Raw genomic sequence first — 17,329 nt, forward strand, 5'->3', positions numbered from 1 at the left:
AAATTATCCTGCTTGGTTTCCCTTTAAATTTCTCCCTTGGCTAAAACGAAGCATTTACTGAAATTAAAGATATTGGTGCATTTACATTTGAGCACAACAAAAAGCACATTTGAAGGTGTTTTACACATCCAGTGTGTTCCACATTGTGGCTTCAACAACCCATATGGGGGAAAACAGGAATATCTTCATGGTTCACCAGCCAGAAAATCCATTAATATGCACCAAAGCCCATCAACTAATTCTGTGTGTGTGTAAAGCTGTTTGCTTTGTCACCAGGAACCAGCAGGCACGTCTGCACAAACCTCCCCAAAACCCAAATTCATGTAGATGTTCCTGCTTTTTGGGCTCTCCTTCAATTTGCAAATCTTGTAATCTAAGACTGGAGTTGACTGAACCAACCTCCAAAGCAGCAGGGATGTATCAGCCAAAAAACACAGTCTGGTTCCCATTTAATGTGTCAGGACTGCATCCTTTTTGGGGGCTGTGAAAACTGTTGTTTTGAAAAGATTATGGAGTGAATCACGGGCTGGTTTGGGTTGGAAGGGGAACTTTAAAGATCCTCCAGTCCAGCACCCCCTGGGAAGACACTGCAATCATTTTACTGGGTGGAAAACCTGGCTTTGAAAGCACAAAAAATGTGTGGGCCAAAAGCCAGCCAGAAACACAGGTAGGAGGCAGAAGTTCCATCTTATTGCTAAGCACAAAATGATGAGAATAGAAAAAAAAAAATCTATTGTCAGCATCTGGAAATTAATAACAGGTAACAATAAAAACCAATTAGGAAATGCCAAAATCACCAGGGGTGTTCCCAGGAAAAGAGCAGCAATAGGTGCAAACTTGAGCAGAGGAATTAAAAGTCAGAACTCTGGAAGAATTAATAGGAGAAATCCAAGTGATGATCAAGGCTGAACTGGTTTTTTTCTCCAGAATCATTCCCTTTGGCACATGACCCTGACACGTTTTAGACAATAATCCAGGTGAGTGGAGTAAAAATACCAAGTGCTCTGGAATAAATGCTGCAGGAGAAATGCAGTATTTTCTTCAGTTTATGTGTCCACCACCAGAAAGGTTTACAGGAAACCAGAACAAAACCCCCAGTTAAGAGCAGAACTAAAATCCTGCTTGAGGTTCCCAACAGAGCCACTGAAGGGTCCTCCACAAATTGTTCCTTCTGCACAACAGAAATATAATCAAATTAGCTGTGAATGTGACAGGAGAAGAAAGCAAGTGCAACACTTGAGCCAGTCTGAAAGGAGTGTGACTCCAGCTGAGGGCAAAGCATCAAAGATCTCTTCATGTGAGAGCCCCACACAGAAAACAGGCTCTGAAAGGGCTCCCAAAACCAACCTGCAGCAAACAGGAAACACAGAAAAGTGTTCTGGGGTTTTCTGTTGCAGGTTTCTCACCAAGAGCAAACTGGTTCTTTATCAATCCCCTTTTTTTTTAATGATGGGTTTTCTGCTCACAGGGGAAAGTCTGGTTTAAAATTATCTGTTTCAGATATTTCACTGCTGATAAGAACTAACCCAAACCTCTCCATCCATTCTGAAAATATATGAGGGGTTTTGTTTTTTTTGTAGAAAAGCAGAAACTACCCATAATCTTTGAATTATTTTCCATTAACTAAAGGAATACAATACAATATTAATACAATAATACAATTATTAACTAAAAAGTGAAAATAATGACCCTTACAGTTTGTCCATTTCTGAGGTAGCTCAGCCTCTAAAACAAGGGTGTGAAGGAAGGTTTTTTCCAACCAACATATCCTTTATAGATATAAATACACTGCCTGGATCAAGACAAACTCCTACAAGAGCAATATTTACATCTCTGGTGCCACACACTCTAATTTATAAACGTTATTCTCACAGGCCAGGGGAGAAAAGGAGAAAAAAATCACCATAAACAGTTTTGCAAGTTGCAAACACGTTAAAAAAAAAATAATCACTTCTCTGCTGTGGCTTTTAAATTAAACATTTCAATTGGGTAACAATAATATTGTAGTTAAAACACAGAAATAAACCAGAGAAATGTGAAGGTTTGACAGTCTTCCTCCACACCCAGAGTGATTAAATCCTTAATTGAAAAAGGTGTGGCCCTGAATTAGTCTTACAACTGTAAGAAGATTTGCTTCAGCTGCTCAGCCTTTGAATGGCTGTGTAGGGGATTACCCCTGAAAAGCAAATATTTTCCTGTAGGTAGAGATATAAATCCCGTGCATTGTCTGAACTGAGGCATCAAACAGACAGAAAATATCTTAAGGGCCTCTTCTGAAGAGGAGAGACACAACCACCCTGGCCAGAGAGACTGTAAACTCATTTTTCTAACTCAAAAGAAGTGGATTTAACACATATTTTGCTGATAAACAGTGTGTGGCTGTAACAATGAAATCATTTGGTGCCTGGAGTTCATGTGGGACGTGACTGCTGCTTGAAAGCATCTTCTAATTACTTTTTAAGACACAAAGATTGCTTTAGACACTTCACAATAATAATTCTGACCAGGATTAATGTCAGGAAAGGTTAATCATAGAATTGTGGTTACGCTGAGAATAAAATAAACTTAAAATACCTCTTTATTTACTTTATATCTCTTTTTTATTCCTTTCCAAAAGCTCAGATCATAGGAAAATGCCTGTTGACACACTGAAAAGGAGTTTAAAACCACATCCCATGAGCAAAAAAAAAGAAGAGAGCTTTAAAGATGTCATTTCCTGGGGCTTTTAGATGATGTTAAGATTTTATACATGACTTTATATCCTTACCCAGAGGATCCAATGCTTTTGCACACACCAAGCAGGGGCCGTTTCTCAGAGAAATTATCACATTTCTGGGCACCTGGGAAGAGGGAAAACAAACAGTGAGACAGAGCTGTTTGTGCCACCTTCCCAAGCACAGGGAGGGGCCAAATCTGTGGGGAGGATATTGAATATACAACATAAACCTGTGAATAGATAACATAAACCAGCCTGGACAAGAGCAGTGACAGGAACATAAATTGCAAAGTCACAGACACTGAAGAACTGGCAGAGATGGGACAGAATAACAACCCCAGGAGCAAAACCTGGCCAGGGCTGGGGAGTTGTTTTGGTGCCTTCCCTGGGGGTTAAGGGTTCTGTGAGTTTAAGGAGTGATATTTGCTCCCTTTGCTCTGTTTCATGAAGGACTGGCTGTGCTGAGGTGTCCCCAGCCCTGGCAGGGTCTCACACCTCACTCTCCACCTTGTTCTGCTGAGGGGCAAGTGGAGCAAAGAGTGCCCTGAGAGAAACCCCTTCTCCCTCCCTGTGCCCAAGAGAACAACACCAGGTCACATTCCAAGAAGTTCCACCAGCAAGAGATTTAAGCCTTTAAGAAAGAAACATCCAGTAGAGATTCAGGCTTCTCCAAGGGAAACCCCACCTCCAACGCCAGGTTTGAGCTGGTTTTCAGAGTGGTTTCCCCAGCCCAGCCCCAGGTTGGTTGTGCCCTGCTCTAACTCAGCTGTGGGACAGTTTTCCCAGCCCTGGGATCCTCTCCCAGCGTTGGGATGAAAAGCAGCCCTGGGTGCCCCCGGGCTCAGTCACACCTTCACCCAGCACAGTCAGACTGTTAAAGAGGCCACACTTCTTAAAATTGGGCTTTAAGAGTTTGGAGAACTTTGCTTTAACTGCTGCACAAACAGAAATAAAACTGAAATTGAGCCGAAAAAAAATCTCCCTTCTGCCTGTGAACGGTGTTTTCCTGAATTCCAGGGCATGTTCCTCCCCAGCTTCAACAGCAGAATAACAACCAACACCACCACTTCTGAATTTCCTCCGTCTTCTTTCAACCTTTGCCTTTTCCATTATCTATCCATAGCTCTGGATGTGTGTGGTGAACAATGGAATTTCGATTTTTTTCCCCTCCCTTACACGCCAAACCCTTTGATCTCTAAAGAACATCAGTGATATAGCCTGCTGAAAACTTAATTCTCAAATGTTGGTGTGCACAGCACTAAATCATTTATTCAGAAGGGCACAACAATTAACAATATACATTTTCACATAGCAGACTCTGTTAATTATTAATAACTCGGGTACATGCACTTAATTTGTAACAAACACTGTTCAGTCCTCTCATTTTTAGGAGGAGAAGTCTTCCCTCCTACACATTTGGGTATTTAGAAAAAGTCAAATGGGTCCCATCAATAACTCCAACATCAACAATAGCTTTGCAAGTAACCTAAAACAGCCAAATGGATTTTCCTTTTATTCCTATTATTTCAAGGCCTTTTGTGAGTCAAACCTGGACTGTATGTACTGACCTGTGAATTGATAAATGAAAACATGCAGTCTCCTTAAAATCTGGCAACCCATTTGTTGCCTTCATGTGCAGGGAACACATGAATTTGTTCTGTTCCCTCAGCGAGGGGGAAATGCTGATTTCCAGGGGTTCTGACACTGATTTAAGCTGAGCCAGGATTTCACCTGAAGGATTTAACTCTGCTTTTTTTTTTTTTTAGGGTTTAATTTAAGATTTATTAGAACGAATCCATAGGTTTCTTTAGGGTGTAGTTCTCAGTTTAAGGACAAGGAAGGGGAAGAGATGTGGTGGGGAGCAGAGGGAAACCAAATCCAAAGGAATGCCAGTTTTAATCCCCACGGCACAGATGTGCAAAATTTCTACAATAGGTGCTTAAACTTCTCATTTTGGTCTGTAACCACCAAGGCCTTCATTTTTAAAAAAAAAAAAAATCCATTTTCTCCTCCAAATACTTTCAGAATGTAAATATTAATACTGTGGCAAAGGCTCATTGTGGTGAGGACTGGGAGGGCACTAAATCAGGTTAATAGCTGCCCCTTCATGGGATTGCAGAGTGCCATGTGTTGGGCTCTGTGCTGCTTAATGCAGGCAGTTCTGGGGTGGGATTTAATCTTCCAAGTTGTGGGGGATTAATTCTCATTTGTAAAATTGTGTTTATTTGCATGTGTGATGCACTGAGGTTGCACACACCTGCTGCACACACAGTGTTTAACGAAATGCAGGGGGATGATTGAAATGAAAAGCAGCTCCCTAAATCCTCCCAAATACAAAAAGTATTGAAATCCTGTTGCAAAGTCTCTTTCTTAAACTCCTTTTATTCTAAATCCTTTTAATTCTGTCATATAACACTACAGCATTTATAAAATGCTGAAAATCCTGACAAATCACACAATTAAAGTAATGAAAACTGCCCTTCCTGCCAACGAGGCACCACCTTATCTACAGCCCCATTTAGCTAAATGATGTATGTTTGGGTTTTTTTAAATGTAACTTCAGTTAGGAGACTTAAAATTGAAAAAAAAAAAACAAACCCACATCTGTGGCTAAAGGAAATGTCATACAAATCAACATTTAGAACTTTATGAAGCCAAAAGGTTATCCACACGTCAGCTCAAAGCAGCTTAAGCACTGTCCTGATGAAACTGTGAACAGAGATTTTGGGGCCTGCTAAGGCCTCCCAATAGTGCCAATGATGAGAGCAACAACAACAACAGCAGCACATCTTTATGCAGAATAAAAATGAACCCCAGTGATTTCCACAGGAACTCAAAAGCTGCTCAAAGCTCTGAAAACTCCCCCCGTTTCCCCCGAGTAAGAACTGGCTGTGTTTCACATCTGTTCAGCAGTGGCACATTTGCACCCTGGGCTGTGTTTCTCTGCTCTGTAATTCCATTGCTCAGTCCCAACACAGGCAGTTCACAATGCAGTGCATCCCCTGCCTGACTGAACCCCTCCTGTTTCCACCTAGTCCTCGAAAATCAGGTTGCATTTGTGGTCCTGCCCCACATCAAGCAGTACCTGGGAATGCACGAGGCCACGGGGCTGGATTCATTATGTATGGCTTCCACTCCCTCTTTTCCTGCTTCTTTTCATGACTAGAGGGTTGATTAAAAAAGAAAATATCTTCCTTGCCATTTCTCAATCACTCTGATTTTGTGTCTGCTTTCTTATTGAACACAAATGAAAAAAAAAAACCAAACAAAAAAACTTTGAAAGAGAAGTGACTCAAGTCAGTCCTAAAAACAGTGGGTGAATTCTTCCCCCAGCTCCAGGGCAGCACCTACAAACCCTCCATGTCCTGCAGGGATGAACTCTGACTGCATCACTCCCTCTCCTGCCTGATCAGTGGTGCTGTGGCTGTTCCCTCACCCCAGAAATCCAGGTGCTCCTTTAGGATTCACGTTCCTGACCGTGAACATCCCGTTATCCCACCTCCCTTAACTCCAGCACCACCCAGGCACTCCAAGTTTCAAAGTCCCTCTCCAGCACCTGTGGTACAACACCTGCTTTTTACACCCCCAAAAAAGTTATCATCCTAAAAACCCCCCTTCAACTCCTGTTATTTCCAGCTCTGCTCCCTCCTCAGCCCATTCCACCCTCCCATTTCCAAGACAGCAACAGTGGCTGGAGAACATGATCTTGGCAACTCTGCCACACAGAGGCCTATAAAAAGTTGGGTTTTCTTCTTTTTTTTCTGCACAGCATCATAGTTTTAGTCTCTGATAATTATACAGCTTCTCTACGAAAAAAAAAATCTTAAAAATGACCTTGAAACATTTGTTAGAGATCAACGTTTCCAGAGTCCCTCAGGAACTGAAGATGGATAGAAAGGTTTTATTTTGATTGAATCTTGTTTGAAAAAACTACTTAAAAGACCTACCAGTCTAACTGGGTAAAAGTTTAAGGGGTGCTGGTCGTGATGTGGCCAGAACTGAAATGGGGGCAAAACAGGTCAGTCCAAAGCTTCAGAGAAATTGGGATTTTAAAATGCTGTGCTCCAAAATTCTCCCCTGTAATATCTGTGGGAACCTTACTTGCTGTGCTGGGCAATTCCATCCTGTAATTTGTGCAATCCAGGGACATTCATCATCCCAGAACAACCCACAGAACAGGCAGAGGACACCAAAACTCAAACACCTGCAGGACCCACCTCCACCAAAGCAACCCCGGCCCCGAATGCTGCTTGTTCAGCTTTGCAGGGCCAGCCAGAGCCTGGAATTAGTTTGGCCTTGGGGGATCTCAAACCACTGAGCCACCCACGTGGCTGAACAGGCACAACCCTCCCATCTGCCTCCCTTCAGAGAGCAACCCAAATATCAGAGCTCTGGGAATGTACCTGCACAGAAACCTGAGTCAGCTCCGGAGCCTCAAATCCCGTTTTCCCAACATCAGAGATGGGAGCAGTGGAGAACAGCAATAAATCTGCTGCAAAATTGCAACTTTCAACAGTCTCTAGTACCTCTGATTTCTTTTATTTCCTTTCTTGTTTGCTTTCTCCCCATCCCCCTTATCAGTCAATTGGACTAAACAGTCCAGTTCCCTGGGAGATGCAGGGCTGTAATACCATCTTCCTGCAAGCAGCACAATCTAGAAAATGGCAATAAATTAATTCAGCTGGCTGGGGGAATTTATTTTCATAATGCTGAGACGTGGAAATGGGTTTTACAGACAGTGACTGATCTAAAGTCCATCACACAAGCCTGTCACCGTGTCCCTCTCCCCGGGAATTCCCACACACAGGGCTGCTCCTGCAGCTTTCCAAGCTTCTGGATTGATTTTTAAATGGGACAGCACAAGGCAAAGCAGGTATTTGGCCAGGGGGCTGTAAAATGACCTGGGGTAAGGAATGAAAAATGGGAGGCTGTAGCACTGACTTACTTCAGAAAGCATCAGTAATCTGATTTTGCAGGTAAAAGAACAGCAAAGACAACTGAAGTACATGTATTATTTCCTCAGCACTGATCTTACAGATATATCTGCAATGGACCCCAAAAATGAAGTCAAAACACAACACATTTTTAAAACTACTAAAAGAGCTCTGAATCTTTTTTTTATCAGTGACTTTTGCTTGGTTCTCTCACCATCTCTAACTACAGAGATCTTCCCAACTGCATTTCCTCTTCACAGAGAACTGTAGCTAAATTGAACTTATTTTTTACTGAGACAGAAAACCCCAGTGCCCAGCCCAGCAGGCACCTGGACACAAGGAAATAATGCTGAAATAATGCCAGCACCCAGCTTTGGAAGGGAAGAAGAGCCAGGCCAGCTCAGATGGCTCAGCAGGTATTACCTGTGGCACAGCAGTGCCAGGGCTCAGAAATCCTCTTCCTAAGACTGAAATTATTCTCTCATAGTCTAAATATCAGCTCTGCAAGCCCCAAATCTGGTCAGAGTGAAAACCTTCAGTCCCCAAGAAGGCCATTTAAATTGTCAACTGCACAAGGTGATTAAAGCCATGTCTCCTGTGGAAGGCACTGGTAGGTACAGCCTGACCCCAGAGAAGAGTTAAAGATTTTTAGCATTATTTACAGAGATCTGTCCATTTTTCATGGCCAGGCTGCAGAGCAACCCCTTGCCATGGCCATGAGACATCAAAGCTGTGCAGTGCTGGGCCAGGTCAGGCCTTGCCTGGTCTGTTGGCTCAGCCTGGCACAGCTGCCAGGTCAGAGCAGCTCCAGGAGCCCGCGAGCTGCCCCGGCCTGGCACAGCTCCTGAGCACACAGACCTGCCCACAGCCCAGCTGGCAGCTGCCAGGGCCACCTCCAGGGCCACGAGGAGCACTCAGAACCTGCTCCATCAGATTGGAGGAGGCCTTCTGTGCAGGAGCCCAGCTCAGCTGGAACACTGGGGCATTGTGCCGGCCGCAGCACAGGAGCTCACATCAAAGGATCACAGGGTCTGGAACAAAATAGTTGACAAACTATTAAGTTCTGCTACTGCAAAGTCACCAAGTTGAAGCCATGAGCTTTCCTTTCACACCTGGGAATGAGCTGCTTATCACCAACTAAGATCTGTTTTCAGGAACGTGCCAAAATCCATCCACCCGGAGATTCCTCTTTTCAATAATTCCCTTTTTACAGCTTTACAGTAAAATAGTGTTTGAGCCTGCTGATGGTAATCAGCTTCTCCTTTACAAACTCCTTTTATTTTGTTCAGAGTCATTAAAGCTCATGTGTTAGTTATCTAAGGCCTCTTATTACAGCTTTACTTTTATCTGATTCCAGATACTGGTCAATGATACATTCATGTACTTTTAATCAAAGATTTATTTAAAGCAAGCCATGTAAAAAGAGACCAAAACATGTTTTTAAAAGGTTTGGCTTAATTTAATATGAGCTAATTTGAATAGTTTTCTAATGTAACAACCACCATTGTCAGATCCTAAATACATGGAATTTAGAGACAAAAAGACAGTAACTTCTGGAAGGAGTTCATGAGCAGTGGAAGTTGACTGAAAAACCAAAAAACACTATTTTATTGTCAGAAGAAAATAGAACTTGCAGGTTCCTCAGTTAATTCATTTTCATTTCCATTTCCATTTACACTTCCCTTTCTCCTTTTTTCCCCCCTTTGAGAGAGGAAGGGGCACAGACATCCCTTACTTAATACATATAATAGCAAAAGACAGCTCATCAGGAATTGTGCAGTGTTCCTGTAAATGGAATGAGAGGCACAACGTGCTTGGGAAGTGTTTTACCTTGTTATTTTAACCTATAGTAGTTACAGAACCACATACACTCATGCTTTGTATATTCCTCTGCTCAGAAAAATCACCAAGACAACATAAAACGAGTCCATTAAACCTTGAACTTTCTCCATTTGCTTTCTTTGAAGCACACAAAATTGTTATAATTTACTGGGTTTGTAATACTCTGAACAATTAGATTTTAGGCTGTTATTTTTTGAGTTCACTAATTAATTCATAACTTCTTACTGAAAACTGTAATCCAGCATAACCCCAAAACACTTTGGTCATATCAGATGTTGGCAACCCATTTAAACCAGAGCCCAAGAGCTGGGAGGCCTTTCAGAAGTCTACAGTTAGATGGTGTTTGGATTGAAGAGGGTCATTTTTAAAGGGATTTGCTCGTTGTACAGTTGCTTAAGTTTTGCATCAAGTTCTTCCAAGGGTTAACTCAATTTCTGGAACAATCCTGTTAAACTAAGCAGCTTGGCTTAGGACTTGCTAAACCAGTGTTTAAGCAGGGACAGAGAGGAGGTGCCTGTTGGCACTCGAGGGATGACAAGAGTTCAACCCCTAAAAAGGTCAAACTGAGGAAAGTTTACATAAAATTGAACAAAGCAGAAGCTAACCCCCCAAAAAACCCACATTCTGTTGTTTTGTTATTTCTACTAGAGGGGAAAAGAAGCTCTTCTGAAGAAGTTCTGCTGGATTATGAACCACATAACTGAGAACTTACTGATTTGTGGGGCAGGTAAAATCCGTGCAGCTCGAACGGGCCCGTGGCGGATGGAGAAGAGCTCCTGAGCTTCACCACTGATCTGCAAAACACAAGGGCTGTGAGCAAACAGCATAAAAAACCACAGATGCTTATAAAAATAGACATATTCAGCAGGTGAGACAGTAGGTACAAAGACACTGTAGCAAAGGGAGGTGGGGAAGGAGGTTGGGAAGACTCTGCCTTTCAACTGCGACTCCTCTAAAAGGGAACATCTCTTGAATTAACTGTTGGTGACTACACATCGTGGAAGAAGCAAGGCTTGAAGGGGACTGCTGAGTAAAACTCACAAAAATCCAAGGAATCTGCCACACAAGCATCTACCCCACGTTTCACCTGGTTCTGAGAAAGATGCCAACTGCCCGGTGCCCGGGAGCGGCAAACACGGGGGGGAAGAGACGGAGAATCCCGTGTGTTGGTTCATTCCAGGCTCACCAGGTGTGAAAACCACGGTTAAAAACAGGTGGGCAAACTGCTGAAGTGTGTCACTAATGGCAAATCTTGAAAAGATTAAGCCAGGGGTGGTTAAAAGATGGATTTGCAGACTTCCTGCAACGGTCAGTCAGAGCGTGTTTTCCTGACTGCCTGGTAACGGATCCGACACGGGACGTCAAACTCCAGGAAAATGGCAAATGTTATGAAGCTCATTTCCAACCAACCAACAGCTTAAAACAGATGTAATGAGGCTCAGAGCACAGCCAAGGCTGGCATAGAGTTCTGCCAAACAGGCAGCTTACAATATCAGAGGGGAACACGATTTGGAACGAGGTTCTTAGGAGTCAATAAACCGTAAATTCAAGTGAACTTTTGGAAATGTCACTTTATGGCTGTTTCCATTTCTTTCTGCACTCCAGCTCACACGTTCAGAAAGCTTAAATGCTCCTACTGTTTGACCAACAAATCCTAAATACAGCACTCCAGGCTCTCAGCTCAAGTCTAGTCTAAACCTCAAGCCTGGTTATTTATTATTATTGCTCTGGATAACGTGGAGAATGAAACCCACCCCAGTGAAGCACAAGGTTTAGGAAAATTACTTTGAAAACACTATTTACTACAGAGCCAGCCCACCTTTCTGCACACAGCAACCCAATGTAGAGAACTCCTGCTTTTCCCTGTTATGCCTGGAATAACAAAGCTACACAAATGTGGGGAAATCACATTTTAAGCCATTTTAGCTTTGCAGACAGGTAGCAGTTCCACTGAAATCCAGTTGGCATTCAAGGATATCAATTACCACTGCTGTTAGTGACACCATCAGAGTTATTCCTGGTGAACAAAACCAGTTTTAAAACTCTAATCAATATGAGAATTCATCCCTTGGTCTACCCTTCTCTTATTTTATTAGGCAGATGTTCTCTGATCACAGTGGATTCTCCTTTGCCCTCCAGCAGCATCCTCTGAACACACATTATGGTGCTTCAGCTTTTGCAAAACAAGTTTAATTCTCTCCCAGGGACAGCCAGAGGCCTCTGCTCTGAGCAGCTTCTCCACCAGATTCTACACAAGACACAGGAATGATGGTCAGGAATCAGCTCAGTGAAGGTTTCCTGATTGATTTTAACTGCTGGTGAGCTGGGAGGGCAGTGTGGAAAAAAAAACCCATCAAGATAAAAACATCTGCATCCAGAAAAAACAGCTTGGAAAAATGTAGAGCACAGCTAAGCAGAAAATGAGAAAAATTAAAGAGAGAAAGAGCAATAAAGAGATGAAAAAACTGAAGACAGCAGCACGTTCTCTATTCATCAGAACACAGCAGCTCTGGGAAAAGGGGAGGGAGGAAATGGAGAAGAAGAAAAATACAAGGGTTTTGGAACTATTATTATTGGCAATTAAAGCTTTTTTTCCCCTCAAACGGTGAAAATGCTGTTTCACACGTGTCTGCACAACACTGGCCACGAATGAAAACAGGAGGGAAAGGAACCAGCACAACAAAGGGACGGAAGGAGTGATTCCCATAAAATACCCCAACCCCATCCAGACACCTCCTGCTCCTTTCTAACTCTGCCAGCACATCAGCCCCAGCTCCCACCTACTTCCAATAAAGTGCTGGTCCCCAAAGGAAGGCACACTAAGAAGGCCAAACCCTCTCAGCTCAGGTTCTGCTCTTAAATATCCTGAACTCCAGGAGTCTGTTTATTTAGACTGGGATGCCAAGACCTGGTAGAGCTTAAAGCTGAGATTTTCAAAGAAAAGCCTAAAATGTCCAAATACAAATGTAGTTCATTTGTACTGAAGCATTTAACATGAAAATCCCAGCCCAGCTCTTCTCAGGCATGTAATGCTTTTACTTTTTAATAATTAATAATCACTACTTGAAAGATAATTCATTATTTCATACTGGGGGGAAATGCCAGAGAGAAAGGTTCAGTGGAATAACCAAAGCCACAGGATCTGACAGTGGCAAAGATGAGATTATAAGTATTTAGCTCCTGTTTTGAGACCACTGCAATGTTTAATACTGCAGGGTAACAGGTCCTTTCCTCTCTGCCTGTGTAGGATCCTACATCATGGCATGGTTTGGTTCCAAAAACCTTCAACTCTACAGCTCATGTGCTCCTGGGAGCCAAAAAAAGAGCAAATTTTAAGACATGCCCCCACTGGAGATTCTATAATGAAAATAAAAGATGCCACCCAACCACTGGCATCTCGTTTGTGAAGGAAATTCAGATTCAGCAACAGGCACCAAAAGGAAAAGTCTACAAAAAGTCTGGACCTACAACATGGAGCAAATTAAAACACCAATATTTAACCTACCATAGCTTCATAAAATAACAGGGTTTTTAAGGATTTAAGTTGTGTGCCCTTCACTGTTCTATAGACAGGGACCCACAGAAGGCTTTGCACATTGTTGGGCCATGAATTAGTCAGAGCCTGGTTGTGCCTTGGTTTGCTTGGCACTGAAAAATGCATTAGGGCTTTGAGTTCAAGATTTCCTCTGACCTTAATGATATTTTTTTAAACACTACCACCACCAGCAGAAGCTTCAGCCATTTGCAATCTCCTAAAATTCTGAATTAACTGTGGTTAATGTTATGGCCTTCATTTATCTGTGGATAACACAGACCTTTACCACCAGTGCTGAGGCCACACAGATCAGATCTGTCTCTTCAGGGGAGAGGGGCTGGATGGGCTGATCCTCCTGCCAGTTCAGCCCTGAGAGAGCTGAGTTTCCCTGTGAATGGGACACTTATTCCTCCAGGAACTCAGGTGGAACGAGGGACCCCAGGCAGCCCCACCAGCTCCATCCCTGCCAGCCCGGGGCACACGTGGGCTGGGCAAGGCTCAGGAAAAAGGCTCCACATCCCATTACCAGTCCCTGGAGCTCCACAGTCTCACACATGCACAGACAAAACATAAATAGACTTTGTGAATTGAAAACAGAGCTGTAAATTCTTCAAAAAGCACCTGTGAGGAGCAGGGCTGGGGCTGCCATTCTGGACGGGCTCCAGCTAAGTAGCAAATCCCCGTGGCAGCTCTCAGAGCTCTTAAAAAGGTTTTCCTTTCCCCATTCCAAAAGCCAAGAATACTTCCCCAAGCAGGTTTCAAGAATTGGATATTAAGCTGTAAAAAGCAGCTCCAGGTACTTGTTGTGTGGAAGAGTGAATCCAAGCTGACGGCTCCAAGCTGGTCTGAGAGAACATCTCAGCTTTCCACAACTCCCAGGCCTACGTGGAAGGCTGGAAGCAAAGAACACATGGATTCACATCCCAGCCCCCTCTGAAGTCTTCAGCACCATCTTCCAATGCCAGACTGAAGGAGGAAGAGCTCCTCTCTCCTCCACTTAAGACATCTTGAGCTTAAAATATGACAGCCCAGAAATCTGGAGCGCTGGTTAATTTTCGATGACAGAGCTGCATTGTTTGGGACATACCAGTTTGCACCCATAAAAAACACTGAACAAAGGAAGTTTTGTTCACACTCAGGATAAACTAATAGTTTCCAACCATAGAAAATGGTTTTCACATGGTGGGGGAAAAAAAAAAAATATAAAAAACGTCAAACATACACCAAAGTGAAAGAAAATTGAGTTCGGAACTCGATGTTTAAACTTCTGTGCAACTATAGAAAAGGAAACTGGGGAGTTTGTAAAAGGAAAAGGGAATGAACTGGGATGTTATGACAATAAGCAATTGACAGATACCACCACAAAATATTGCTGGATATAATCACACTGGGTTAAAGACAACTTGCAGTCATTGCACTAAGAAGAGAGTAGGGAAGGACTGGAAGCAAAAGGATAAACTTTAACACTTTAGTTTAGAAATTCAAACAGTCTGCATTTCCATTCAAACCAAATATCTTTAATTATCTAGAGATCATAAGGACTTAGATGCTCAAAGGATGTTACAGACATCTACTCTAGTGACTGGACTGAGTGTGAAGTGGCACCCAGTGCTTTAAATTATGGCAGTGCTATTGATAACTGTGCAAGACTACAAAATTTCTTGCACACTGTGCACACATCCTCAGTGTGAAAACCCCAAAGCCTCAGAAAATTGTTTGTAAAGTCCCTCAGACATTTCCCAGGGTTACTAGGTCAGGTTGTTATTCCATTTTTCCAAGTGGCCAATGCAAGCCTGGACAGTGGTTCCCTCTAGCAGGAGGTCTGGACAGAGGAAGGATTGCAGCTCAGGATACCACAGCCTTGGAGTATTTTTGCTAAATACACATCTGTGCTTGTTATTAAAAGCCCCCTTTGGTAGTTCCTGCTTTATTCAGCTCCACCTTGATCTTTCCTTTTTAATTCCAACACGAACCATCGAATTAAGACAATTTTTCTACTTTTGAAACGTCCGGTCTACAACGAAACAAAACTTATCTGCCCCAAAGGCAGCCAACGTGCATTTCCCTGAGCAGGAACATCCAGAGCAGATACTTGGACACCACGTGAGGCAGAAACCAGTTCCAACCGCGTTCGAAACACGGCACTGGGAGCGAGGGGAGAACCGAATTCCAAACAAAACCGCGCCGCGCAATTATCAAATAGGAACCTCCAGCCTCCCTTTGGTGCATTCCCAGATTTCTTTAAGAACACTTTTAACCTTCCCACCCCCATTTCCAAACAGAGATCAAAGCAGAGCCCTTTTGGACGGGCACCTTCCGCTCCTTATGCAACAAAGGCTGCGCTCCCCACCCCGCTGCCGGGGTTCCAGACACCATCCCCGGCCCTTTGAAGCAGCTTTAATGGGATCTCCCATTTGCAAAGTCACACCCGTGCAGTCAAAGACCTGAACTCCGAGGAGATGTTAATGTGAAAGCACTCAGACTGCAGAGAGGGCTGCCGAGGTGTGGGCAAGTCAATGTAACACCATTACCGGGGAGTGTGGGCTTAGGACCTGTCATAAACACTTCATAATCACTCACCCTCCAACCCCACTGCCTGCAACACCTTATTAAGTGCTGAATAGAGCTTCAATTGTAGGAATAAAAAAAGCACAATGCTGCAGATAATGGCCTTCCCGAGGAGATTTTCACATAAATGTCAGATTGTTGCTTTTTCGGATTAAAAGCTTTTTTTTTTTATAAAGTGGAGAACGCAGGGTGGTGGTTTCTGGTTTTTTTTTCCCCCCCTTAGCTGGAATAACATTGCTTAATTACAAGCTAAATACTCAGCAAGGCCAAGTAGAAAGGTTTGTCTGATACCAAAGGACACAAAGAAGTGTTGCCAAATAAGCTCTTAAATATCAAGTCAATCACACGACTGCCAAATTTTGTTGTGCTCGAACTAAATAAGTGAAAAAATGCAAAGGAGAAACAACAATGTGGACAAAACCCCACCGGGTTATGCTCCTTCTAGATGTGTTGGATATACAAATCCTGCTCTGAAAAGACATTTAAAACTGATGTTAAGGACTGTGACAGTCCCCAGGACCATCTTACTAACACAGGAACCACTCCAACAGTGAATTTGTACTGACAAAACCTGCACAGGTCCGAGCTGAACATCCCTGGATGCGGCCTCAGAATTTCACAGAATGTACAAATGAAGGGCTGACAAAGTGATCCAGTGTCTCTACAGCTGATATTCTTAAGGTTGATGGCAAAACATCTCCACGTTTGGTATTTTCTGCATTTCACTGCCCTTCTCCCCTGCTCATCACAAATACTCCTGCAAAACCTGAACAGCGCTCAGAGAAACTGCCCTGCAATTTCAGTTTTGCTATTTTTTCCTCAAATACTAAATACTAGCAAAATCTAGGAATTAGGAAGAAGTGAAAAAAAAAAAAAAGACAACCTGGTTGTGTGGTCCTACTGAAAAGAATGTAAAAAAGAAGGTAGGAACAGCCCAAATTGTTGCTCATTCAGACGTGAAGGGGGAAAAGGAAGAGAAAAAAAAATGAGGGGAAAAAAAAGAGAAAAAAATGAAAAAAAAAGAGAGAAAAAGAAAGGGGAAAAAAAAAATCCATAAACCTAAAGAAAACCCTTCTTCCCCATTAGGAGAAGTAGAAATCTGTACCTTAATGCACTGCTGACAATGACACTGAGGACTCTAAGCCAGGACAAACAAAGTCGTTTAACTTGTCATTTATGGGCGACCTCCATCAAATTATTTCACGTTCACTGCAGTTTAGATGCAGGCAGGGAATGCAGGGCTGGCTACACCGAGGTGATTGTCCCCATCCCAAAGAACTGAACCACTTCCATTCTTCCTTCCCTCACCCAGGGGAGATCCAACCCCACTCTGAGAGAGTTTGGACACAAAGCCCTTCAGGAGGGGGGCACAGAACCGTTCCAGATTCATTCGGACGAGAACATTTCAGCTGGATAAAACAGGGGGTTCTGTAAGGATTCTTCAGCTCAAGATGTGCTCCTGAGGGGACTTTAATTAATTAATTAATTAATTAATGAAGCGCCCGTCGCTCGGTGTCGCAGCGGCCCCGTGTGGGGGGTTCGTGTAAATGCACCGCGACACAAAACCACCTCAGGGCCAAGATTCCCTGAGTTTTCAGGGAATTACAGGAGGGGCTGGGTGGGAAGGGACCTTAAAGATCATCTGTTCCACTCCTTGCCATGGGCAGGGACACCTCCCACCATCCCAGGTTGCTCCAACCTGCCCTTGGACACTCCCAGGGCTGGGGCAGCCAC

At 43.3% G+C, this 17,329-nt stretch overlaps 1 protein-coding gene across 10 annotated transcripts in view; it reads right to left on the reverse strand.

Annotated features, from left to right (window-relative positions):
- The window catches only part of BCAS3 (BCAS3 microtubule associated cell migration factor), a 316,293-nt gene that overhangs the window by 290,026 nt on the left and 8,938 nt on the right, over positions 1–17,329 (reverse strand). For all 10 annotated transcript variants that reach the window (XR_010435660.1, XM_064678040.1, XM_064678038.1 and 7 more), the window contains 2 exons: positions 10,205–10,286; positions 2,768–2,840 (listed from right to left, as the gene is read on the reverse strand). Coding sequence is in view for 9 of the 10 variants with exons in the window: in XM_064678040.1 (XP_064534110.1) it covers positions 2,768–2,840; positions 10,205–10,286 (155 nt within the window). In the remaining variant the exon portion in view is untranslated. The remainder of the gene's footprint in view (positions 1–2,767; positions 2,841–10,204; positions 10,287–17,329) is intronic.

Source organism: Pseudopipra pipra, chromosome 21 (genome assembly GCF_036250125.1).
Source record: "Pseudopipra pipra isolate bDixPip1 chromosome 21, bDixPip1.hap1, whole genome shotgun sequence".
In the NCBI taxonomy this organism is placed as follows: Eukaryota; Metazoa; Chordata; class Aves; order Passeriformes; family Pipridae; genus Pseudopipra; species Pseudopipra pipra.